At 48.5% G+C, this 26,284-nt stretch overlaps 1 protein-coding gene across 1 annotated transcript; it reads right to left on the bottom strand.

Annotated features, from left to right (window-relative positions):
* On the bottom strand, nucleotides 803-23,531 carry LOC8055814. The gene is made up of 5 exons (XM_021453522.1): nucleotides 23,292-23,531; nucleotides 23,091-23,211; nucleotides 22,803-22,901; nucleotides 22,299-22,716; nucleotides 803-2,215 (listed from the first exon to the last, which is right to left on the bottom strand). The coding sequence occupies exons 1-5, from the start codon at nucleotides 23,529-23,531 to the stop codon at nucleotides 1,078-1,080; spliced, it is 2,016 nt and encodes a 671-aa protein (XP_021309197.1). The 3' UTR covers nucleotides 803-1,077.

The following is a 26,284-nucleotide window of genomic DNA, read 5'->3' as shown; positions in this document are numbered from 1 at the left end:
GCATGATTTTAGAAATTTTAGGAAAAAATCATCAAATTTTAAGTTAGTATGAGGGAGAAGACTACTTACATGTTTTAGCAAGAGATTGAAATAAGAGTTCTTCAACAATTTTAAAGTTTAATTTCAAACAATATTTTAAAGTAGTATGATTTCAAATGAAGATGTCAGCTACAGATTTGTATAACTTGTTGACGTCTACAATTTTAATTTTAGGCATTTATCCATTCGAGGACATTTGAAAATTTTAAATTTCAAATTTTAGATATCAAAATTAATTTTTGTTAGATAAATGATTACAAATAAAAATATTTGGACATCCAAATGATCTCAAATTAAATAACATTTAAACTACAAAGTTGTAGATCTCATCGAGTACTATAATTTTAATATAAAGTTTATCTTCATCAGATATCATATGAGAAACTTATGAAATTTTCTTTCAGCATCACCGTCGGTTCAAGCCATGAACTGAGAGTGATAGTATTGTTGTCGGTTCTTGACTAAAACCGGTAGTTATCACTGCTAGTTCTTAGTTAAAACCGATAGTGATGTGAACCAACCGTAATGACCCGAATATCACTAATGGTAGGACCTATCACTGCTAGTTTAAGTCAAAAACCGATGTGATGTGCTGTGATGGACTATCACTATCGTTTTTTTAAAATCTGGCAGTGATGAAGTCGATAGTGAACACCAAATCTATAGTAGTGTTTGTGAGGGCCAACTTGCTAGTTATTGGAATAATAACATAAACATACTGCTCTAGTAGTCAATTTGGTTAAACAAAAATCTTATGCAGTACTCTATTTTATTGAATGAACTCATAATACTTGTTTCCTCAAACATGGTTCATGAACCTTACATCAAAGATTGATCCACTAAGAGCGACGAAAATCCATGATAAAACCTAACTGAACTATTGGGGTACTGATCCGCAAAAATAACTAACATACTCTCTAAAGGAAACTGAGAATCTAATGGACATTGCTTAAACTAATTATTATTGAATATAAAATCAAGAAATTAAAACTGTGTATGCATGGTCATGGATGAATTAATGTATCTCTCATGCATGCATTAGAAAGAGGAGAAGCCTAACTCCAGGTGGCATGGGGCCCCTGCCGTCGCCTGCTGCTCGTCCATGTGCTCATCTACGTCGTCGTGCTCGACCAGGACCTTGGGCGTCACCAGCTTCTTCTTTCCTGGATGCAGCAGATCGCCGGCAGCCGCACGGCCATGGTGTTGTATTGTCGCCGGCAGTATCTGTGGCTTCTTCTCGTTGAACGCGTCCACGAACGGCAACGCCTGTATCTGGATCTGGCAGTGCTGCCCCAGCTGCTCGCCCAGGGCCACGGCCCGTGATCCAGCCTTGGCGACACTGCCGCCGACGACGTCGGCTAAGCCGCCGTACTGCTGCATTCCCCCATCGTCGCTCGTCGCCTCATCGCCGGCGGTGCCATTGTTGTAGCAGAAGTAATCGTAGAGCTGCTGCTGGTGCGACGATGGATCATCACCTGCAGGGATGGATGGCTGCTGACCGCGACCGGCGGTGTAGATCATCGCGTCCACAGCTACCTTGTGGTCCTGCTGGCCTGCAGCCACCAGTCCCACTCCCACCACAGGGGAAGAAGCGTCAGCGTGAGGTAGGATCATCGCCGCCGCCGGGCCGGAGAGAACGCCGGCGGCCGCCTGCTGGTGCTGGCGACAGATGGCGATCTGCTGCCTAACAAACTGGAGCTCCACGTCAGCGTCGCGGATCTGTCGCTGCAGTTGATTTATGATGCCGACGCAGCCGCCGACGGGGTCGGCGGCGCGAGCGTCGGACTGGTAGATGATGGTGCGCATGGCCTCGGGCCCGTACTTAGGTCCGACCCGTTTCAGCGTCTTGAGCATGTTGCTGACGCCGAAGAGGCGCTGGGCGCGGAGGAAGCGGATCTGCTGGTCGCCGGGGAAGTAGGGGGCGAGCGGGCAGTCCTGCTTGCACTTGCGCCGCTGGTACTTGCACGGCGCGCATGCCTCGCCGATTTTCGACTGATGCGTGCCCCTGCTGCCACCGCCGCCGCCGGTGGGAGTGGCGGGGCGCGGGGCGCGGGAGGAGTGGTGGGAGGAGGACGCGGAGCCGGGAGAGGCGGCCGACCCGTCGTTGGTGCCGGCGGTGGCACTAGTAGTGTCGACGTGGAGGTGGAGGTGGAGGCGCGGTGGCGGCGGCTGTGGCTGTGGCTTGGAGGAGGAGGCGGTGGACATGCTGGTACGCGTGCGCGCGGCCGGCGAGGTCGGGGTCGCGACCCTCGGTGTCGGCGTCGGCGGCGTCGTAGGGATAGGACATAGGAGAGGAGGAGAGGAGAGGGCGGCGGAGCTCTTTCCTGCGCCTCTCGTCTTCGCCGCAAGAATAGTGGGCTGTGGCTATTAAAAGAAATTAGCTCGCCCTCGCCCTCGCCCTCGCCGGTGCCGAACGAACAACCTCCCTGCACGCGGCTGGGATGCATGCGTGCATGCGCGCTCATTCGAACTCCATCGCTCGAACAATCTCGATCCAACAAGTAGCTGCATGCGCATGCGCTAGAGAAGATAGAGTTGAATTAATGATCAAGATCAGTGAGCGCCCCTTGATGTTCGATCGATCATGATCGACGTACGGGATAATAGGGTGACAAGGAACGGTCTAGCTTGGATGAGTTTGAAGGCCGAGTTAACCGGCCGTCGTGCTCGATGTGCATGCATCAATCGGATTCAGATTCAGTTTTAGCTAACTGCATGCACCGCAATGACAGCCGAATAGTACCGGAGGAGAAATGCAAGTTCGATTTCTTTTGAAATATAATGGTGTACGTTGGTTGGGTTTGTTTTAGCCGGTTATATATTATTGACCTGCTCCCGCACCGCCACCTGGATTATTGAGATCGATCCAATATACCTGATGCAACACCAACTCCCGTCCGTAAGACCGTAACAAAAGATATAGGGGCGGTTTTTGGTTTCTCTCTCAATTTAGTAGTTCCAAACAGATTGACTAAAAGAAGCTAAAATAGTTAGTTCCATTAGTTATCAAAAAGTAGCTAAAATAATTTTAGCTAGCTAAAATTTAGCAAGGAAACCAAATAAAACCAAAGTGTGTTGTGTCGGCTGTCCCACGGTACTATTGAACGCTTTGTTTATGGGATCCCCTTGAAATGTAAACCGCATCGATTTTAGGAGGGCTCTGTGATAGAACTTAGCTAGTACGATATAAATATTTCGCGTAGTAGTTCTGCTAATTTTTATATCAAAATTTTAAACATTATATATGGCACCACATCGAACCTTTAACTCGATCGACCTCGTTGCTTTTACATCAATAATATATATAATAATATTAATTGTGTTTCGTAGGGTGGACGACTATGCCCTGCTATAATAATAACGTAAATATCGCATGTTTCGTTATAGATGTCAACGAAAAAGTAGGTCGATCCCGTCCCGTTCCATAATAAAAAGAATTCGGTCCTATCTCTGTAAAAAAAATTGAATAAATATTTTTTCTTAAATACATAAAAAATTTACATATCATTACTATCTTAAAATAGAAAAGTTTAATTTAATAAACATGCAAACGTCACACTTCAAGTGAGCGCCGCGAGGTCTACAAGCAGCAGATTAACTAAATCATTTTCTAAAGGTAAATTTAGTTAGAGCATCTCCAAGAGATTAGCCAAATCATTTTCTAAAAATAAATTTAGCTATTGTTGGAGGAAAAACGTTTCCAACACACTCTGTAAATGACTTTTCAAATTTAATAGCTCTCCATCCCACCTTATTCGCTCTCTACTTTTGGATAGCCTATCTCACTAGTCATCCTTTACAAAGTCGGTTGGAGTACTCTAATATTTCTTTGTCAAATTTATTTTAGAGAGTAGCCAAATCAGTAAATTTGGCTAGTGTTTTTGGCTAATCTCTTGGAGATGCTCTTATTGTTGAAGGAAAAACGTTTTCAACAGACTCTGTAAACGACTCTTCAAATTTAGTAGCTCTCTATCCCACCTTATTCGCTCTCTACTTTTGGATAGCCTACCTCACTAGCCATCCTTTTACACAGTCTGTTGGAGTACTCTAATATTTTTTTATCAAATCTATTTTAGAGAGTAGCTAAATTAATAAATTTGGCTAGTGTTTTTGGCTAATCTCTTGGAGATGCTCTAAGGCCATAGCATCCTAACGTACTGATGCAAGGTTATGCATACTCAAAAGCTAGAAGACAACCAAGAGACGGACGGTGCTTACTAAAGAAATTGCCTTCCACCATGGTTGCTTCTTGCACGTCTGTTGGCAAATTTTAGTGTCGCTACTAAGAATAGAGTTTTAAATTTACTCTCTGACAACAGCGTCAGAAATGCTTATTGACAAATCTTAACGTCGATACTAAGAATAGAGTTTTAAATCTACTCACAACAACGGCGCCAGAAATGTCTGTGTGAGTACTTCTTACGTCTAATAGATTATTCCGCAAGCATACAGAATATATCGATGTAGCACTTCACTGAGAATGTGTATTCCAAGGTATCGTTATTTGTTTTGTTATAAGGAAAAGCAATGCTAGGAATGTTTAATAAAACAGAAGAGATATTCTTATGTCTACTATAATCTAGTATCAACTAGTGAAGAATGGGGGTAAGTGAATGATAGGTAAATAAATAAGGTAGCAAAGATCCTAATCTAAGATAACTGGTAGAGAGTTAGCTAGGTGGGAGGACAACGAGTGAGTATAGAACTCTAATGTATCTAACTTTACTCCTATGGACTTAATCCTAATAGATAACTGACTTAGCTAAACTGACTCCTACTAACTTGTGTGAGGGGGATAGACGAGAAAGTAGGAGACAGAACCCCTGCTTAAGCGACTATACTCTTATGAGCATCCTACCTTTTAAAGAACTAGTTTGTACGTGAGGAGAAATTCTAATACCGAAGAGGACCTATCACTTCCCGCCAGTGTGCTCCTACTGTCCGTCCAAACCAGCGACCACCAACGGTGAGCTTAGCCTAAGCATCGCGCTTGTTGGTAAAAACTAACTGCATTCCTTTAAATAAGATTTAAGTAATCTTATCCGCAAGTGTATAGATATCGTACCAATGTCACATTTTATCCGGAGGTTTTAAATATCGTATCCGCACAGAATAGTTGTGATGATGACAAAGCTATAGACCTAACCCAACAATTACCGGTAAGCAGTGGCAGAGGGTGAACTAGAACCAAGGGGGGCAATTTACATGAACAAATAATCAAAGTGTACTAAAAAGAGCTTTAGAATTGCTAAGACTAGGAATATGAAACTAATGTAAAGATAGAATGGTGCACTTTGATCCTTACATGCATGGTAACATGTAGATGCTTTGGTAAAGTAACATGCATGTATTGAAAAATTCACACAGCAAGGGGGGCGGAAGCCAAGTTTGGCCGCCACTAGGCTCCGCCCCTGCCGGTAAGCTTTGTATAATATTGTTCTAACTGGACAGTAACCTAATAGGAGAAGAAACAGAGTAATCTCCTAGCGGCACTTCTAGGGGGGCGTCTATCAAACCTATCAACGGGAAAGGACTATAGAGGAACCAACGCAGCTGTCACCTACACGGACTACCACTATCCGGCTAATCAGGAGACATCCACAAGTAAACCTAGCCTAGGCACCACGCCTATACTACGGAATACAACTTTACAGGGTCCTATAGATCAAAGTACTCAATACGAGTTGCAAACTTAAGAACGAATAAGAACAAATGCTTACTTGAATTAGAATGTTGAATACAAAAGTACCTCAGAATGTAGCTCTGGGCGAGGGAGTCGAACCCCGAAGAATACAGCGAAAAAGCACCGATATGCCAGAACTCCTCCAGACCTCTACTCCTCTACTCTATCTCTCTATTAGTCTCTTCTAATTGCTACAAAAACTTTTAATCTCTGAAGAAGAGAGGTTATCCATTCGAGGGACACCTCTACAATTCATAATGATGGTGCACTCAAATATGAGGGTCTACCTCTTTATTTATAGCCTAGAAAAGCCTCACACCTCTTCTGCATAGGCGATGTAGGACTAATTCTTCCACCGTTTGCTTTGTTGGGCTATTATACATCAACTTGGGCCTTCCAATCATCCTCATGTGAGCTCTCTCAGGACAGGAGCTTGGGGCACCTCTCTTGGGCCTCTATCATGCCATATGAGCCTCTTCTCACGTCATGGGCCTTGCTTAGGCGTGGGACCCATTAGTGGTAATTGTCTTTTATTTATAAAATTAATATATTTTCATTCCAGACTCCAAATATAGCAAATGATATGTCTGTTTCGATCGTCTCGACAAGCCTGTCGCAATGGTGTAGTCCAAATCATTATTTGACATACTTTTATTTGATGGAAAATTACATATTTCTACAAAACAAATGAGAACACCAAAACTCGTGAAACTCGTTAAATTAAAACCTACAAATATACTTTGTGATTTATTTTATATTAAATTATGCAATAGTTGACGGTTATATTTGGTACTTAACGACCATCAACAATACCCCCAAGCTTACCCTTTGCTAGTCCCTTAGCAAAGCCAAACTTAGTATTGGATCGGGAGTTGCTGCAATATTTTCACTTTCACTCTGGTACTCATACCTTCAAACAAAAATTCTCCTTTGAATTTAGAACAAATATATCATATTATTCTCATAGGGCTTATTGCTCTTACCTTGGATCTTGAGTAATTGTAAGATAGAACGATCAAATCAAGTACTATGTCTCTAGTTCTTTCGCTTCACCTTTTACTCCGGAGTTTTCTTTCTTTTTTTAATTTTTTTTGAAAAGCTCAGAAACATATGTTGTCAAATTAAACAATGGATCCAAAGAGAAAGTCAACCATACCATTGAATTGAGAGGTGCATGTATATGGGAAATGGAGTTGAATATATATATTTTTATACATATCACTCTCTTTTGTTTATTAAAGATATATGACTATGAGGCTAATTCTACTATCGGGCACCTGCCAATTTTTGGATATTTATTTCGAGGTTGCGGACACTTATCCTTTTTTATTTCCTCCTGATCTATCTTTTTGAGGTTTCAGACACTTGTCTCTTTTTATTTCCTTAGATACTTTTCATAGCCATATATCCTCTAATAAACTTTTGAGAGGATAGCAACAGGTAATTATGGGCATTTATGCGGCAAATGAATACAATGTATAAATGATCTGAATTCAACAGCATGATAACTCCTCATCGGGTCAACAAAGCTTAATTTCACTCAATGTAATTATTAGTCATATTAATATTGATAAATCTCCGAAACTCTAGTGTCGTTTTAGAACAAGATAATAGCAGCTTAGACCATCACATATCATATCCATAAATTACCTAGACTTTTAGATCAGGCATTTACAACCCATGCATTTAATTTTATTTTAAGGCGTAATTATTGATTAGGAGAACTCGTGTTTGAAAGCTAGGTACTGAAAATAAATTATGATAGAGCAACTATTCATCATTTCCATTTTAAGAAATTAGAGAGAGAGAGAGAGAGTTCTTCAAACATAATTTAATTATTTAATCTAACATACACTATGGCTTACTAAAATAAAACTATTAGTAAAGACATACCTTAATCACGATGATAACGGGGGTGCGTCTCCCCCAAGTTAATCCCTACGACCGCGTTGAGCCTTCATGTACCCGAATATTTTTATGTTTTTCTTAATTAAGGATGAGCCTTCATGTGTTCACATATTTTTTTGGTATTTTATGACTATATGAAATAGACTCAACAAATTGCTTAGGTATAGTTACCTGATAACTAGGGGATGCTCCTCCCTAAGCTAGATATTTGCCATCTTTTGTGTTGATGATCTTTAGAGTGAGCTAACCAGCAGCAATTTTGGTGGGTGCCACCGATAGACTCTCTCCTTGTCATAATATTGTTCCTGCATAGTTATACTCCAACAAGAAAAACCAAAACTCGAGGCTCGAATTTAATAATAGGTTAGAGGTCAGCCAATAAGTGATTGATTGTTCTGTGAGTTGATTTGAATTGAAAGATTCTAGCAGGATTCTCTTTTGTAGGATTTTCTAGTTTAATTATGTAGAAATTAAATATGTGTGCATGATATATAGTTGTATTTTTATACCTCCACAGAGAATATTTACTCTTATGGGGCTTAGGTTTTTTCATAATGCAAGAAAGTAAATACATAAGCTATTATTATTATTATTATTATTATTATTATTATTATTATTATTATTATTATTATTATTATTATTATTATTATTATTATTATTATTTATGCCACCACAATAAATATTCCTATAGGGTTACCATAAGTTTATTCACGTGGGGCTTTTAATATTTTGTGATGTAGTAAATGAAGCAATAAAGATTTTTATTTCTTTTTGATATGCATAAAGATGAATATGCTAAAGTAAAGATAGAAATACTAATTAATTAGATAACTACTATATTACCTTATGACAAGGGTACGAAATTTAAAGCTTACCGACGGGACTTCTTCCACTCTTGTGTATCTCTCCATCTTAGAGATAGAGGTCTTGATGGTTGCATACCTCTAGTAATGGTGATGTCACTGTTGTTCTTTAGTTTGGCCAATAGGTTGAAGTAGAGTTTTAATATTAGAAGCTGACAACATCATGCTCAGTGTGCATGTTTATAGAACTTTCACTTGTAGAATTAATAAAATTTGCTCGAAGTGTTGTCCTGTTTGCAAAACCAAGGTAGAGATCAAGTGCATAGGCTCTGCTGGTGAAAGAACACCAACAAAACCAAATTTATCCCTTTATTTATTTTTCTCTGTTCTTAGGCACATTGAACAAGATAAAGTTAGTGTTGCATGATTTGTTTACTTATGTCATGAGTGATAAGATTAGAAGATTAAGCATTTAATATTGCATTTAAGTTCACATAACAGAAAAGAATGAAATTGCTTAACCAACGAAAGGATTGTCTATCTCTATATAATTTTTTACATGAGTATGACTATCGTCTTCCCAAGATTGAATATAATATTTTAACTTGTTTGGTTAAGACTGAAATTAAAAGAACGGTGCCATGAACAATCTTAAAGAGCAAAGCATGTGCACACCAAGATCAAGAGAGGACAGCAGTGACCACTTACCTTAGGATATTACCTTCATTATTAGTGCATGATGGCACTAAGTGATGATGGGTAGATGACTGGTGGTCCTTTTCTTCTCTTGTATCTTGAGTTGTTCAGGGACATCTTTTCTCCTTTGTTGCACTCATTCTTTTGTTATCTTTTGCTTCTTTATTCTTTTCACTCCAGTCATTATTATGCCTGCAACAGATTAGTGGACAACACATACCCAAAGGAGTATACAACTTTTGAATATAGGTTTGCTTTTCCAGTATTTTATTTTGTTCTATCTATGCTAAAATAATAGTACTGATATTGTTTTAGCATAGATCATATTTAATACAGACATGGCTTGACTAAAAGTAACTTACAGTAGAAGATAAAATGAATAATCCATTAATACTCACAGTTCTTTCATCCATGATGAGTGATCTGTATCTTCTTCTATAAAGTTATTGAAGCTCGTCATGCGTCCTATTTTATCTTTGATTTGAATTCATCTCATGACTTACCCACATTAAATTAAAAGTTTTCTATAGGGGTTAGTCCATAAAATATCCAATGTCTACTACAGTATAGTATCAGTTCAAAAATCAACCTAGACACCACGTCTAATTTGATTTAGGAAGGCATTCTAACCAAAGCACCATGCTTAATTCAAAAAGCCTTTGAAAGTAAGATCAACACACCTCTTGGTTCAAAAATCAAACTAAACACCTTGTCTAATTATGACTCAAGAAAGTAGTTTAAACTAAGCATCATGCCTAATTTAAAAGGTGTATGAAATTTCTCCAAACCTTAAGTATACTATAGCGAACAAAGGTAACATGAAATTTTATAGAGTGTTATTCAAAGGGAGATGAAAGAGCATGATTAACAAATTGAATAAAGGTAGATACAACCAATTTTAGCAACATAGGATTTTCTAAATAAGGCCATTTCCCCCAAGCTAGAATTTTGCAAAGCAAAGTTAAGTTTGGATGGATTAATGTTATATTATGATAGGTTGGTCATACGTGGCGCTGCCATTAGTCATTTTCTCACTTCAAACCTGAAATAGTTAGTGACAAAAATACCGAAGGAATATTTTAACAATTATATTTCTATGCTAAAGGTGCAAGCTTAATTCATTTTTTCAAGAGTGGTTATTTTGGGACACAAAGTTGTTCTTGGGAACCTTCTGATTATGGAGTTGGTGAAGAGGTTTCCTTTAGAACATTAGCCTTTGTGCACTTATATCAAGATTACAACCGGATCTACAATATTTATGATAGACATATACATCTACAACCACCCTTTTAAAGTTTTTAGGAACAGGTAACATAAGAGGGTTGATGATCTCATGTGTGGCAACATTAGAGAGACCAATGAATCCAGAAGATTTCTCATCTGAGCATGGATTTGATGGAGTGTTAATGAAATAATTCTCATGCTCATTCATTTGATCTCTCTTTTCAAACTCTACTTCATGGGTGTCTATAGGTAACAAGTTTGTATCTATTATTGCATGTCTATGACATTCATTGGATGTTTTATCTTCTAGGATTTCCCATGAATTGATGCCTCTAGAATTGGTCTCGTCTAAGGCTTCCTTCGAACTTGGATGGATCATATTTATTGAAGAAATTGATTTAAGCTCACCATTTGAATCTAGACCAAGTTCAGATGCTAACACTAAGGCTTCGTCTCCCTCCATCCATTCTTTGACAATGGCAAATGAGTTTTTCATATGTTCCATGCATTCATGCCATTGTCGATGTTGCTCTTCTTGACCATTCCTATAGTCTTCATGACTCCTATACTTTGGGTATTCTAGTGAGTTTTTAGGGTCATTATGAGAATTAGGCGAGAGAGTATAAGAAGGATCATCAAGGTCAAGGATGGATTTATAGTTGGGTTCATATAAGTTATCTAATGTGGGTATAGAAGGGGAGAAGATATGATTAATTCTTGAGTGGCTTAGCTCTCCTTCTATAGTGTCACTAGACATGCCATCCATGTATTCTTCTTGATGTCCTTTAGGAGGAAAAGGAAGTTGAGGATACTTTTTCCAAGAAGGTCTGGTCGATGTACAAGCATCTGAGCTAACTGAAAGTCTAAATCATCATTCTGAGGTTTTGATTGTTTAGGAGTGATAGCTAAATCTTGGGATTGGGGTGATTGTGTTTTAACTACCAAAACTTCCTCTTTTTGTTCGGGAGATGATTCCTTCTCTTCCTCGGAGAGCTCAGGATAGGCTTGAACAACCTTTTCTAGCATCGGTCTGGCTTCAGTTATAGACAAGTGAAGAAAAGCTCCTCCAGAGGCTAAATCAAGGGATTCCCTAGATTCTATGGTAAGACCCAAATAAAAATATTGAAGAAGCATGGGGTCTGGAAAACCAAGGTCAGGGCCAAATGTGATAAGTTCATTAAAATGCTCCCATGATTTACTAAGAGATTCTTGTTCTAGTTGCCTAAAAGTTAGAACCTCTTTTCGAAGGCTAGCTACCTTGGAGATGGGAAAAAAGTGTAAACAGAATTTAAAATATAACATTTCCCAATCACCTTGCATACTCCCTATGGCTCGATTATACCAATGTTTAGCTTTTTCTGTCAAGGAAAATAGAAAAAGCTTCCATCTAATAGTCTTATCACACATGCCAGCAATGCGCAAGCATGCACTAGTCTGCTCGAATTCTCGTAGATGTAAGTATGGGTTTTCGGTACCTTCTCCCGAGAAGGGTTTATCTCGTACCATATTAATTAGACATGGGCAGCTCATAGCCAGATGTTGTGATAGGTTCATTAGATTTTGGTGGCCCGAAGCTTTCACGCATGCCATAAAGACAGATAGGAATAGAATTAAAAGCATCCATAAGGATGAACACAATAATAATGAAGAGAATGGGATAAAAATAAGAAAAGATAAAAGTATAATACAAGAGCTAGACTAAGTCAAAATCAGCAAACTGTTCCCCGACAACGGCACCAAAAATGCTTGTTGGTAAAAATTAACTACACTCCTTTAAATAAGATTTAAGATTATCCGCAAGCGCACAGATATCGTACCAGTGTCATATTTTGCCCGGAGGTTTTAAATATCGTATCCATAGAGAACAATTGTGATGATGACAAAGTCTATAGACCTAACACAACAATTAGGCAAGATAAATATCGAGAAAGAGGAAATAGCTAATGACTTCTAGTTCCAACAACTGGTAAGCTTTGTATAATATTGTTCTAACTGGGCAGTAACCTAATAAGAGAAGAAATAGAGTAATCTCCTACCGGCACTTCTACCGGCGCCTATCAATTCTATCAACGGGAAGTGGACTACAGAGGAACCAACGCAGCTGTCACCTACGCGGAGTACCACTATCCGGCTAATCAAGGGACATCGATAAGTAAACCTAGCCTAGGCACCACGCCTACACTACGGAATACAACATTAACTTGGGCCTTGCAAATCATCCTTCATGTGAGCCCTCTCAAGGGAGCAGCTTGGGGCACCTCTCTTGGGCCTCTATCATGCCATATGAGCCTCTTCTCACGTCATGGGTCTTGCTTGGGCGTGGGTCCCATTAGTGGTAATTCTCCTTTATTTGTAAAATTAATATCTTTTCATTCCGGACTTCAAATATAGCAAATGATATATCCGTTTTGATCGTCTCGACAAGCCCGTCACAATGGTGTAGTCTAAATCATCATTTGACATACTTTTATTTGATGGAAAATTGCATATTCCTACAAAACAAGTGAGAACACCAAAACTCGTGGAACTCGTTAGAATCAAAACCTACAACTATGCTTTGTGATTTATTTTATATTAAATTATGCAATAGTTGATGATTATATTTGGTACTTAACGACCGTCAACAATGCTTACACTAACTCTCACAACTCTAGCTAACGCGCAGATAGCTAAAGCTCCTATGCAAGATAGGATGATGATACACACACAAGGAGTTGGTATAGGAAACCACTCCAACTAAGATAACTATACTACTAAGACAAGAACACAACAAGACTATAGTGACTATAGACTTGCACTAAATAAATACTTAAGTAAATACTAAGCAAAGTAAAGAAAGAATAATATATTAATAAAAGAAAAGTCTCACAAAAGAGGAAATGTACAAGAGCTATAACAGGCTCTCCAGAAGACGACTCCGGAGATCCCGAGCTTCGCTCAACTCGACTCTAACTCTCACTGTAGACTAACTACTACTACTACTTGATCTCCCAAGAATGGAGCCTTGAAGACTTGGTGATCTTTGGGCTCTTGGGGATGCCTCTCAAGGGTGGTGGCAGCCTCTATTTATAGAGGAGGGAGAGAGGATGCCACGTCACCGATCCGTGTGCTCCATTCCTCTTCATCCTAGGATGAACCAACCTTACAACCAGCTTAGGTGGACGATTGTGGTAAAACTGTCATATGGGAAGCATGGCCAAGTTGGTGGGGAGTCAACCGACTTGGAATCCCACAAAGTGGGGGTCAGCTGACCCCCTCACTCAGAGGTGGGCCCAGCCTGAGCTTCAAGAAGGTGTCCTCAACTGTCATGTGAAGTGGCTCTAACAGTTGGTAACATTTTGTCACGTTGCTTGCTTCCATGTGGGCCCAAGGATCCATGTGAAATGATCTTACACCGTTGAATGGAAATACACTTTGATCTGAGGGTGGAAGTGGACTCCAGGGGTCATCACATGGATCATGCCTGAAGCTCAGCTCAGGTTCGGCCCACCTCTTGGGGGTCCTCCTGAGCTTTGTTTTGTGTATTTCTAAAATCACAAGCTAAGAGTACAAGTGAAACTAATTATTGATAAAATATACTCATGATGCTTATTCTTTCTTGAAACTGAGGCATGTTGATGGTGTTTTGAGTGTGAATTTCTATGGTATATTCACCATCAACAACGTCCCTACCTTAGTTGTTGGGTACCATAAAAAGGGATACCCAAATCAGGGCGATAAAAAACGCAAAGGACAAAGCAAATTAACCGCAATCACCAGGGCACGGGCCCCAGCTCATCTGACTCCTAGGCCTCAGGTCCAAACCACGACTCGCCCGACCCCTCAGGGCCTCGGACGCAACTTCCGACTCGCCCGACCCCTCAGGGCCTCAGATGCTGACATCATCTCGCCCGACCCTTCAGGGCCTCAGACGCAACTTCCGACTCGCCCGACCCCTCAGGGCCTCGGACGCTGACACCGCCTCGCCCGATCCCCTCGGCCTCGGGCATAAATTCCGCCTCGCCCGACCTCTTCAGGGCTCGGGCGCCGAACGCCGCTCCACCGGGTCAGCAAGACTTCCAACGCACGGCGCCCGTACCCATCGACATGACAGGCGCAGTGACTTCCATACCACAGCAGGGCATGGTGGCGACTATTCCAACTACCCTGGCCACTGTGGCCTTACCTTTTCCATTATGCAACCTTACCTCTTTCACTGTGGAGTACAGTCTCACAGTAAAAGAGGAATGGGGAAGGATAATCAGCGTCACTGTTAGCTGTCTTCTCCCACTATTGACAAGATGATCAGCAGTACCACCGATCCGACCCCCATGACTCCTACAGGGCTCGGTAACCCTCCACAAAAGCAGCCACGCTGCCAGTCCTCCCTCAAGGACAACATGGACAGGCTTCAATAGGGTCGGGACTGTAACTCTTCCACTCGGCAGGAGGAAATCTACTCATGTAAATCCCTATCTCCCCTTGAGGCTATAAAAGGGGAGCTAGGGTTCACAACTAGGCTCACGTTCACATACGCACAACCACCGTACTCATTCACAGAGCAGCAACCAGCACTCTATCCACCACAAAGTCGAGACCTGGGACTTAGCCCTCTCTCGCAACCTGCTTGTACCCCCCTACTACAAGCACCTTTGGGTGCAAGGCTATACAGACCCCCGATCTCACTGGACGTAGGGCATTCCAGGCCCGAACCAGTATAAACCCTCTGTGTCTCACTTGCATCACCATCCAGGCTTGGGTAGTCATGCAAACTTATACTCGTTTGTGTCTAGACCACGAGTCTAGACGCCGACAGTTGGCGCGCCAGGTAGGGGCCTTCTGCGTGACATTCACCTGTCCCTACTGGGAAGACTTGGATGGCAGACGGATTTCACCCACTCCACCGCAGCACCATCATGACGTTCGGGAGTTTGGAGTTCATGTCCCTCGGCTCCGGCTATGACATGATCCTCCTCCCACCACGTGGTGACGTCGAACCTCGCCCCGAGCCGATGCCACCACAGTCTGTGCGTGGGAGCCGCTCGAGACACCGTGCGGGGGGCACCCGGCGGGGGCGTCAGAGATCCAGGATCCCTGACCCTACCACTGAGGCCAGGGTCCGTCCGGCCCTCCGCCCGCATATTCCTCACCAGATCGCCTGTTCCTCCGGCCCAACAGGCGCTAGAGGAAGGGCTCGCGGGGCCTCAAGCTCCGCTCCCTGGACCAACAGGGGTTCATCGTGACCTCCTGTCCCGCCCCGGTCGAAAGGGAAGGCACAGCCCGCGCCCGTCCCCCAGAAGGGAGACAAAGGTGCCTCAACATCCCGTCCTCCTCCACCCGTGGATGGGGGAGAGGTAGCGGCACCTCCCGAGTTCCCTTTCGGGCTCAGGAACGCAGCCGCCACCTACGCCTCTTCCGTGAGCACTTCGTTAAGTGCATACGCGGACCTTCCAGGGCACCAATTGAGGTCTACCCTGGACCTCATCTCCACACTGCCCGTTTCGTCGTACCCAGAGGATCCCACCTCAGGTGATGACGAGTGGGCCGGCGCCGACTTTTCCGGGTGTGGCGACCCGGAGACCTTCATGCGCTTTTTGGAGGCCAGTAACTACTGTCTCGGCTACTCCGACTCCGACGACGGGAGCTATGACCCGTCACGAGAATGCTTCAACCTGGAAGTCGGAGGGACGCCTCATAACGCCCAGGGGGGAGCAGGACCCTCTAGGCAGCAGAATGCGACCCCACCTCCCAACCCTACTCTCGGGACCGATCCTGGAGCCCGTGGGGTAGCATCAGCCCCCGTAGGAGGACACCGCCCTGACCTCGAGCAGCTCAATGAGCTGGAGGCCAGGCTCGAAGAAGAACGCACACGCCTCCGCCAACTCCACGAGGCCCTGGTCCGAGACCAATCCGGCCGTGGAGACGGGGGTGAGGCTAGACGCCGCGCCCGAGACGTCAACCGTCGTATCGTCGAGGACGCAGGGGGTGACGCCCCGGTCTTCAGCACGGCCTGCCAGAATGTAATGGCCGCTGCGCTCCTCCTCTGGGCGATGCCCGAGCCGTCGACTCCTGAAGGAAGGAGAGTGCGCCAGGGACTACGTGGTCTTCTGGAGCAGGCCGTGGTGCAAAACACGGAGAGTTCTGCATCACAATCCCACGGCACGAGACGTCAAGAGGACCGACCCCCTCGTAACATGGCACCGACTGTGCAGGGTCCGCCGCCTCCCGACCCGCGAGGGGGCAACAGGGCCCCGTCGGTCCACGAGCGCGTCGGGGCTGACGCGGACGTTCGGGCCACTCTCGAGGCCAGACGGCGTGACAGGGACGAGGCCGAGTCTCGACGCTATCGACCGCGCCGAGGCAGAAGATACGACCCAGACCACGACCGTAGCACGTCGCCAGAGCCACCAGGCCCGCGCGTCCTCAGCGAGGCCATACGCAGGGCCAAGTTCCCGGCACGATTCCGACAGCCCGCTAACCTCACCAAGTACTCAGGGGAGACAAACCCCGAGCTCTGGCTGGCGGATTACCGCCTAGCATGTCAGCTTGGCGGAGCGGATGATGACCTACTCATCATCCGCAACCTCCCACTACATCTGGCCGATACAGCCAGAGCATGGCTCGAGCACCTTCCTGACCGCATGATCCACGACTGGGCCGACCTGGTCAAGATCTTCGTCGGGAACTTCCAGGGCACTTACGTGCGCCCTGGGAACTCCTAGGACCTTAGGAGTTGCCGGCAGAAGCCCGATAAGTCCCTCCGAGACTTCATTAGGCGATTCTCCAAGCAGTGCACCGAGCTCTCCAACATCACGGACTCCGATGTCATCGGAGCCTTCATTTCCGGCACCACCTGCAAGGAGCTCGTACACGAGCTCGGACGCAAGACCCCCACAAGCACTAGCCAGCTGCTTGACATCGCCACCAACTTTGCCTCGGGCGAAGAGGCAGTTGGCGCCATTTTCTCCGACGGCGCAGCCAAGGGGAAACAGAAGTCCGAGGCCACCGAGGCCTCGGGCTCATGCGACCCCAAGAAAAAAAAGAAGGGTCACAAGGGAAAGCAGGGTTAGTCGGACGACAACTTAGTCGCCGTGGTAGATCGCAAGAACCCCGAGCGGGCTCCTGCTGGCCCCGGTCTCTTCGATGAAATGTTGAAGAAGCCGTGCCCTTATCACAGGGGGCTAACCAAGCACACCCTTGAGGAGTGCACTGTCCTCCGTCGGTACTATACCGACATCATCACCAAGGAGGGCGCAGAAGAGCCCCCCAAGGACCACGACCCTCAGGGGGAAGGCTTCCCCAAGATCAAGAACCGCCTCTTGATCTTTGGGGGACGCGCGGCTCGCCTCACTGCGAGTCAGAGGAAGCGCGAACTCCGAGAAGTTTGCGCAGTCAGCACGGCCACGCCCTCGTACCTTAAGTGGTCCTAGAGTGCAATCACGTTCGACAGACAGGATCACCCGGATCGGATCCCCAATCCCGGGAGCTATCCTTTGATCGTCGACCCCATCATCGCTGAGACCCGTCTCACCAAGGTGCTGATGGATGGAGGAAGCAGCCTCAACATCCTTTACACCGAGACTCTGGCCCTCATGGGGATCAGCAAGTCCCGGATGAGGAACGACACAGCACCGTTCCACGGAGTGGTGCCGGGACATCGTGCCCACCCTCTCGGGCAGATCGACCTGCCCGTCTGCTTTGGGACCCCTGACAACTTCAGGCGGGAGGTCCTCACCTTCGACGTGGTCGGGTTCCCAGGAACCTACCACGTGATTCTGGGACGACCCTGCTACGCCAAGTTCATGGCCGTCCCAAACTATACCTACCTCAAGCTCAAGATGCCAGGACCGAAAGGCATCATCACCGTCAGCACGACCAGTCAGCACGCCTATCAGTGCGACGTCGAGTGCATTGAGCAAGCTGAGGCTCTGGCTGAATCTCTGGCCATCCTCACCGGCCTCGGCGACTGCGACCAGGACGTCCCCGACCCCAAGCGTCACGCCGGGAGCTTCGAGCCGGCAGAGGAGACCAAGCTAGTCTTCCTCGACCCCGGAACCTCTGAGGGCACGGCGTTGAGGATCAGCTCCAACCTCGACCCCAAATAGGAAGTGGTGCTCGTCGACTTTCTCCGCGCAAATGCCGACATATTTGCGTGGAGTCCCTCGGATATGACTGGTATACCGAGGGAGGTCGCCGAGCACTCCTTGGACATCCGAGCCGGCTCCAAACCCGTGAAGCAACGCCTGCACCGATTCGACCAAGAGAAGCGTCGGGCCATCGGGGAGGAGATCCACAAGTTGCTGGCGGCCGGATTCATCAAGGAGGTATTCCATCCCGAGTGGTTAGCTAACCCCGTGCTAGTCAAAAAGAAAAATGGGAAGTGGAGGATGTGTGTAGACTATACTAGTTTGAATAAAGCATGTCCTAAAAACCCCTTTCCATTACCTCGTATCGATCAGATAGTTGACTCCACCGCGGGATGTGAAATTTTATCTTTTCTTGATGCTTATTCCGGTTACCACCAAATCAAGATGAAAGAGTCCGACCAGCTCGCGACTTCTTTCATCACCCCTTTTGGAATCTATTGCTACGTAACCATGCCTTTTGGCCTCAAGAACGCAGGAGCTACATATCAACGATGTATGCTCCAGGTCTTTGGGAACCTTATAGGCAAAACAGTGGAGGCTTACGTAGATGACATTGTCGTCAAGTCCAGGAAAGCAAGCGGCCTAGTTGCCGACCTGGAAGAAACGTTCCAATGCCTTAGGGCAAAGGGGATCAGACTCAACCCCGAAAAATGCATTTTTGGGGTCCCCCGAGGCATGCTCCTCGGGTTTATTGTGTCTGAACGAGGGATCGAGGCAAACCCAGAAAAGGTCTCGGCCATCGCGAACATGGGCCCGATTCGTAACCTAAAGGGAGTGCAGAGGGTCATGGGATGTCTGGCTTCACTAAGCCGTTTCATCTCTCGTCTCGGGGAAAAAGGGCTACCTCTGTATAGGTTACTTAGAAAATCCGAGCATTTTTCTTAGACCCCCGAGGCCCAGGAAGCCCTCGACCAGCTCAAAGCTCTGCTCACCAATCCTCCCATTTTGGTGCCTCCCGCCGAGGGGGGACCACTTCTTCTCTACGTCGCAGCCACCGATCCGGTGGCCAGTGCAGCTATCGTGGTCGAAAGGAAGGAAGAGGGGCACGCCCTGCCGGTCCAAAGACCGGTGTACTTCATCAGCGAAGTACTATCCGACACAAAGACCCGATACCCCCAAATCCAAAAACTACTCTACGCTGTAGTTTTGGCCCGACGCAAGCTCCGCCATTACTTTGAGTCTCATCCAGTCTCGGTGGTGTCATCTTTCCCTCTGGGGGAAGTGATTCAGAACCGAGAGGCCAATGGTAGAATTGCTAAGTGGGCTATAGAGCTCATGGGTGATGGGATCACCTATGAGCCTCGGAAAGCCATAAAATCCCAAGTCCTAGCAGATTTTGTGGCAGAGTGGACTGGGACTCAGCTCCCCCCACCGCAAATCCAGCACGAATGCTGGACCTTGTACTTCGACGGGTCTCTGATGAAAACTGGGGCCAACGCGGGCCTCGTCTTCATCTCACCCCTCAGGGTAAGGATGCGGTATGCAATCCGACTCCATTTCCCCGCCTCGAACAATGCAGCCGAGTACGAGGCCCTCGTCAATGGTCTCCACATCACGATCGAGCTCGGGATCAAATGGCTCGAAGTCCGAGGTGATTCCAGATTCATCATTGACCAAGTCATGAAAGAGTCTAGTTGCCACGATCCCAAGATGGACGCGTACTGCAAAGCGGTCCGACGACTGGAGGAAAAGTTCGACGGCCTCGAGCTTATTCACGTGCTAAGGAAATACAATGAGGCCGCCGACGCACTCGCCAAGATGGCATCCGAGCGGGCCCCGATCCCCCCAGATGTTTTCGTCAGCGACCTCTACAAACCTTCCATCGACTACAAAAACGACGGGGGGTCGGACGAACCCCCAAGCGAATCGAGCTCCGACCCCAGAGACTTCACCGCTCCAGAACAAGAGGCCATGAACATCGAGCCAGAGCCACCTGCGTCTGACGACTCACCTGACTGGCGCTACCCTTTGCATCAACGCCTCATCGACGGCACTCTGCCCCCAGACCAGGCTGAGGCGAGGCGCGTGGCTCGTCGCGCCAAGACCTTTGTCCTCCTTGACGGAGAGATGTATAAGCGCAGCCCCTCGGGCATCCTTATGCGTTGCATCCCACGTCAAGAGGGAATCAAGCTCCTGCAGGACGTACACTCGGGGGCTTGTGGCCACCACGCCGCGCCTCGGACGCTGGTAGGAAATGCCTTCCGACAAGGCTTCTACTGGCCCACCGCCGTGGCCGACGCCACGGAGATCGTGCGGACCTGTGAGGGATGCCAGTTTTACGCTCGGCAGATTCATCTCCCCGCTCAGGCCCTACAGACGATCCCCATCACCTGGCCTTTTGCTGTCTGGGGCCTCGACCTGGTCGGGCCTTTGCAGAAAGCGCCTGGGGGCTTCACCCACTTGCTTGTCGCAATCGACAAGTTCTCCAAATGAATCGAAGTCCGACCCATCACAAGGATCAAGGCCAAACAAGCAGCGTTGTCCTTCACAGATATCATCCATCGATTTGGAGTGCCGAACTCCATAATCACTGATAACGGCACACAGTTCACCGGACGAAAGTTCCTGCAATTCTGCGACAGACACCACATACGTGTGGACTGGGCAGCAGTGGCTCACCCCAAGACCAACGGTCAAGTGGAACGTGCCAATGGCATGATCCTCCAGGGTCTGAAGCCCAGGATTTTCAACCGGCTGAACAAGTTTGGAAAAAGGTGCCTCAAAGAGCTAACGGCCGTGGTCTGGAGTCTGAGAACCTCCCGAAGCCGAGCCACAGGCTTCACCCCGTTCTTCATGGTCTATGGGTCGGAAGCCGTCCTCCCCACTGATCTGGAGTACGGGCCTCCAAGGATACAAGCCTACGATGAAAATAGGTGCAAAACGTTCCAAGAAGACGCGCTGGACCAGCTGGATGAAGCCAGAGACGTAGCCCTCCTACACTCCGCCAAGTACCAGCAGGCCCTCCACTGATACCATGCGCGACGAATCCGAGGCTGAGCCTTTCAAGTCGGCGACTTGGTGCTGAGGCTCAGACAGAGCAACAAGGGTCGTCACAAGTTCACACCCCCCTGGGAAGGACCTTTCGTCATCGCCGAAGTCCTCCGACCCGGCACCTACAAGCTCGCCAATGAAGCAGGGGAGGTCTTCAAAAACGCGTGGAACATAGAACAGCTACGTCGCTTTTACCCTTAGAACTTTGTGAAAATTTCTGTTTGTTCATCACCTTGAAAGAATAAATGAAAGTTTAAATTATATGGCCTTTTCTTATCAGAGAGCCTCGGACCTGCCTAGCAGAGTCCGAGCCTCCCTCGGGGGCTACATGGGGGGAACCCCCTGTGGCGACTCCAAATCATTTTTCCTTTTTTTGCACAAGTTAAAGGAACCTTGACCCAAGGACTTCCTCCTCTCTCCTAAAAAGATTTAAGAAACCGAAAATTCATCCTCTGAATCTTAAGGCATGAGCCCGAGGAAAGATCTGCGCTCACGAGCAAAGACGACCTCTACTCGCCTTAGGTTCGGGGGGGGGGGCGAATCCGGACTTCTAAAAGCTACTAAGGAGAAAGAAAAAAGACTTAGGCTCGGGGACCCTGGCTAGCGCAAAACTCTAAGTAGCTCACCCGACCTCGCGCTGCCGAGGTCGGATCGGCATAAGGAAAAAGAAAACAAGACACTTAGGAAAAAGCCTAAAAGGAACAGTCATATAAATATCCATATTCGGCATTAACATTGTATATACAATACAAGGCCCACTGGCCTTAACATCTTCAAAAATAAAAAGAAATCTAACTTAAAGGGCCTTGTTGCCCTACCTGCGCAGACCCTTGAGCCCCGAGGGGGGGAAGCTCCACCTCGTCATCGAAGAAAGCGGCCAAGGCATCCCCGGGAGCAGTCGAGGCGTCCTCAAGCCTCTGCACTTCCTCCTGGGCCTCTGTCTCATCATCAGGGAGGACGTAGCCCTCACAGACCGCCGGCAAGTCAATGCCGGCATAGTGAGAACTCACCACCGCCTGGGCTTTTTTCACCCCGGCATGGAGCGCCTCCCTCATCCTCTCCCCGGCCCGGGAGTAAAGGGCCTCGACCCGACTCCGCAGCGACGATCCCGATGTCGGCACCCCGAGCCCCTCACACGCCGAGGTGACCACGGCTTCGAGAGCCGAGCGGTCCGAAACCTCGGCGTCAAGGGACCTCTGCAGGGCCTCGGCAGTAGAGGTCGCCTCGACCGCCTTCCTCTCAAACTCTGTTGAAAAGCAGAATAAGAAACAAAAAGTCAGGAAGACTAACTCAAAGTACAAAGGGGGCCAAGATAAAAGGCGCAAGTCTTACCCTCGGCTCGCTTCTCGTGCTTCGCCGAGCTCCGGTGCCAGCGGGCCACCTGACTCTGAGCGGCAGCAAGGTCGGCCTGAGTCTGGTTCAGGGCAAGGTCTTTTTCGGCGAGCAAAACCTAAAGCCGAGCGACCTCGCCCTTATACCTCTCAGCCGCCGCCTTGTGCAACTCGGATTCCTGGGTAAGGACCCCAACCCTTTCCTCCCGGGGGGCGACCTTATCCCGGGTCTCCTGAGCCTCGGTTGCCAGTGCCGAGCACTTCTGCCGAAGCTCGGCAGAGATCTCACACTCCTTCGCGAGCTCCCCCTCAGCCGCCTCCCTAGCAGCCCTCTCATTCTCATAGGTCGCCCAGGCATCCCTTTCTCGGCGGAGAAAAACTGACTTCTCTAGGGATGCAGCCTTGAGCGCCTACAGAATCAGAAGTCACACAGGGAGTCAGTACTGCAAAACAGAGCAAAAATACCTCACAACACGAGAAGAAGCCTTACCTGGGCTAAGTTATACATGTCTCGGCTCACGAGCTGAGAAGCTCGGTTGATGGCCTCGACGCTGGCACGCCCACACGCGTCCAGACCCTGCGAGAGGTAATCCTCCGACGGGTCATCCAGAACGAATCTGGCCCCTCCCTCGGCATCATCAAGGTTGGGCCAGAATATGGGGCTCTTGCCCCATCGGGCATCGCCCTCCCCTCCCGCCGTGGGGGCCACGGGCGCCGCGCTGGACGCCATGATGGCTCGGCCTTCCTCGAGCTACACCGATCGAACCGCGCCTCGGCCTTTGGGGCCTCGGCGCCCCCGTCTCCTGCCCCTCTCCTTCCCGACGGCCCCCCTCCTCCACGCGGCTCAGGGGAGGTGGCGACACGGGCCTAGCCGACCTAGGAGTCGACTGCGCCCCCCTCTTTACGGCCTTCAGGGGGGCCAGCGCCACCGGTGCCGCCTTTTGCTTACGGCTGAAGGAGCAACACCAGATCAGAAGAAAGAGAAAAACAAAAAATCAACAGAAAGGTCAGAGATCCTATACGTACCTCGCCCGAGGGGCAGCCTTCTTCTTGGAGCTTAGAGCTCCTTGGGGGCCTCCCGAAGCGCCAGGGGCCGTCGGCCGGACCCCGTCTCGCCAGACGGCGTAGGGACCACGACGGTGGTCTCAGCCTGCGTCGCCTCCACCGAGGCGCCGACTCCCGCCCCAGGCGCTGGGCAGGGCTCGGCTACACCCTCTGGCGCTACCGGTTGAGGGGGTGCCTCGGATTCGCCCCCCGACGCCTTCTCCCCCTCCTGGGGACCCACGGGGACTGAACCCTCCCGGGGGGCGCTGTCTTCGTCATCCACAATGATGTGGGGGACAGTCTGCCCGCCCCCAGGCACCTGGGACCCCTCGGGGCCTCAGACCTCCCTCCGGCCTTCGACCCCTCTAGGATCTCGATCCCCCCGCCGGCAGGGGGGATCACGTCATCCTCCTCCGCCAACTCGTCAAGCCAGTCGGCGTTGTCTCCCCCGCCCTCTATCTTCGAGACTGAAGTCTCGGGAGAGGGGGGTGGGGCGACCCCCGCCTTCTTGGCTTCACGGCGGTTCTTGGCGGAGATCTCCCGCCTTTGCGCCTTCCGCGCCGCCTTGGCCTTCTTGTCTTCCTTGGCCTTCTTCTGTTCCTTATTCCGGGCCCGATTCTTGGCCCGAGTCTCCTTGTCCTCTGGGACTGGGGGCAGGGAATCCCTGACGAGCCCCATCCCCTGTGAAGCAAATAGATAAAAGGGGATTCAGGTAGAAACAGAAGAGAGACAGGCTCAAGAGATCAAAACAAAAAATGCCTTCTTACCAGAGAAATGTAGCCCTTTTCAGGGCGCATCGGCACCACCCGGGAGTTCTTCAACTCCGAGTGTGTCGTCTTCTCGACCCGGGCGACGATATCCGATGCCGATACCGGCTCGGCCAACATCCTCGTCCCGGCCCAGGGGACGTCCCGAGTCATCTCAAACATGAATACCCGACGCTGCGCCAGCGGAAGCATGCTCCTCTTGTGGAACGCTATCGCCACCGTGGCCGCAGTGACTCGGGCATCCCGCAGCTTCTCAAGCCCCGCAAGAAGCGGGGCGAGCTTCTTCTGCTCCTCGGACGGAGCACCCCACACCCACTTCTAGGGGGCCTCCATCACCATCTTCCTGGTGTACGGCGGCAGCAGACCGCCGTCATTCCGGAGGTAGAACCACCCGTTCTGCCACCCCCGGTTCAACGAGGGCATCGAACTCCAGATGTACTGCCCAGCCCGTTGCTGACGAAGCTGCAGCGTGCAACCGCCGACTCGCAGAGGGAACTTCTCTCCTCCTACGTAGCGGGCCGACATCTCCGCCTTGAAAAGGTGAAGCCAGAGGTTCCAATGGGCGGGAACCCCTAGGAACCCCTCACAGACCGTGGCGAAGACGGCGGCCTGCATCACCGAGTTGGGGTTCAGGTTGTGCAGCTCCACCTCGTAGTAGTGGAGGATCGCCCTGATCAGTCGACCGGCCGGAATTCCGAACCCCCGGTCTAAGAACGACAGGAAACAAACCACATAGCCCGGGGGCGGGTTTGGCTCCCTGTCGTTCGCCGAAGGGACGATCCACTCCGGGAACTCGACGTCTTTAAGCGGACGGAGAATCCCGGCCTTCACACGAGCGTCCAGCGCGGACTTGGTCACGTTGCAGGGTGGCCACGCCTCAACGTCGGCCATGGCTGTGGAGGGAGAAGAGCGTCTATGCGGCAGAAACGGAGAAGATGGGGGCAGGAGAAAAGGCAGGAGGCAAGAGCTTTTTTGCGCAGGAGCGAGAGGAAAGAAACCAAGTCCCCAGCGGCCGCTTTTATAGAAGGGACGCACCACGGCCACAACGCCCACGACCACGCGGAAGGCTGAGCGGGAAGGAGAACAACCGTCACCCACTTCCCACCAGGTGAAAAACTCGAAGCGCCAACTCCCTCCGATCCCCACGCCCACCGCACGCGCGCATTTATTTCGCAGGCGAAACGTCCCCGTCGGGCGCAGATTCTGTCTCGCCTGACCCCCAGGTGACCCCGAGCAAAATTGCAAGGCGGTTTTCGTCGGGTGCAGATTCCATCTCGCCTGACCCTGATATTATAATCAAGCTGAGACCTTTCGAGGCAAGAATCCCCAGGCCATGGCCACCTACGTTCCAGAGGTTGCGAGACTGACCCACAAACTGGGTTCGAACAGTCGCCTCAGGATGACCGAGCAAGGGATGACTGAGGATGAGCACAATAGAGGCCATGGTCCGACCCCACTAGGGGATCGGCGCATCTTTGCCAGTCGTGTCCGAGACACATGCGGGTGTCGTGTGAGTGGGATCCCATCGAGGGAGGCATCGAGCCCTCAGAACCTAGCGAACGGTTCCGACATCCACCGTGACTGCCCTCGGGTATTTTGAGATGTGCCCATAGGGCCACCAGCCGACCCCTATCGAACGGGACTCGGACATCCACTTGGATCTACCTGCTTG

Source organism: Sorghum bicolor, chromosome 2 (genome assembly GCF_000003195.3).
Source record: "Sorghum bicolor cultivar BTx623 chromosome 2, Sorghum_bicolor_NCBIv3, whole genome shotgun sequence".
In the NCBI taxonomy this organism is placed as follows: domain Eukaryota; kingdom Viridiplantae; phylum Streptophyta; class Magnoliopsida; order Poales; family Poaceae; genus Sorghum; species Sorghum bicolor.
The sequence above is the reverse complement of the archived record's forward strand: the minus strand, read 5'-3'. Positions and strand labels throughout refer to the sequence as shown.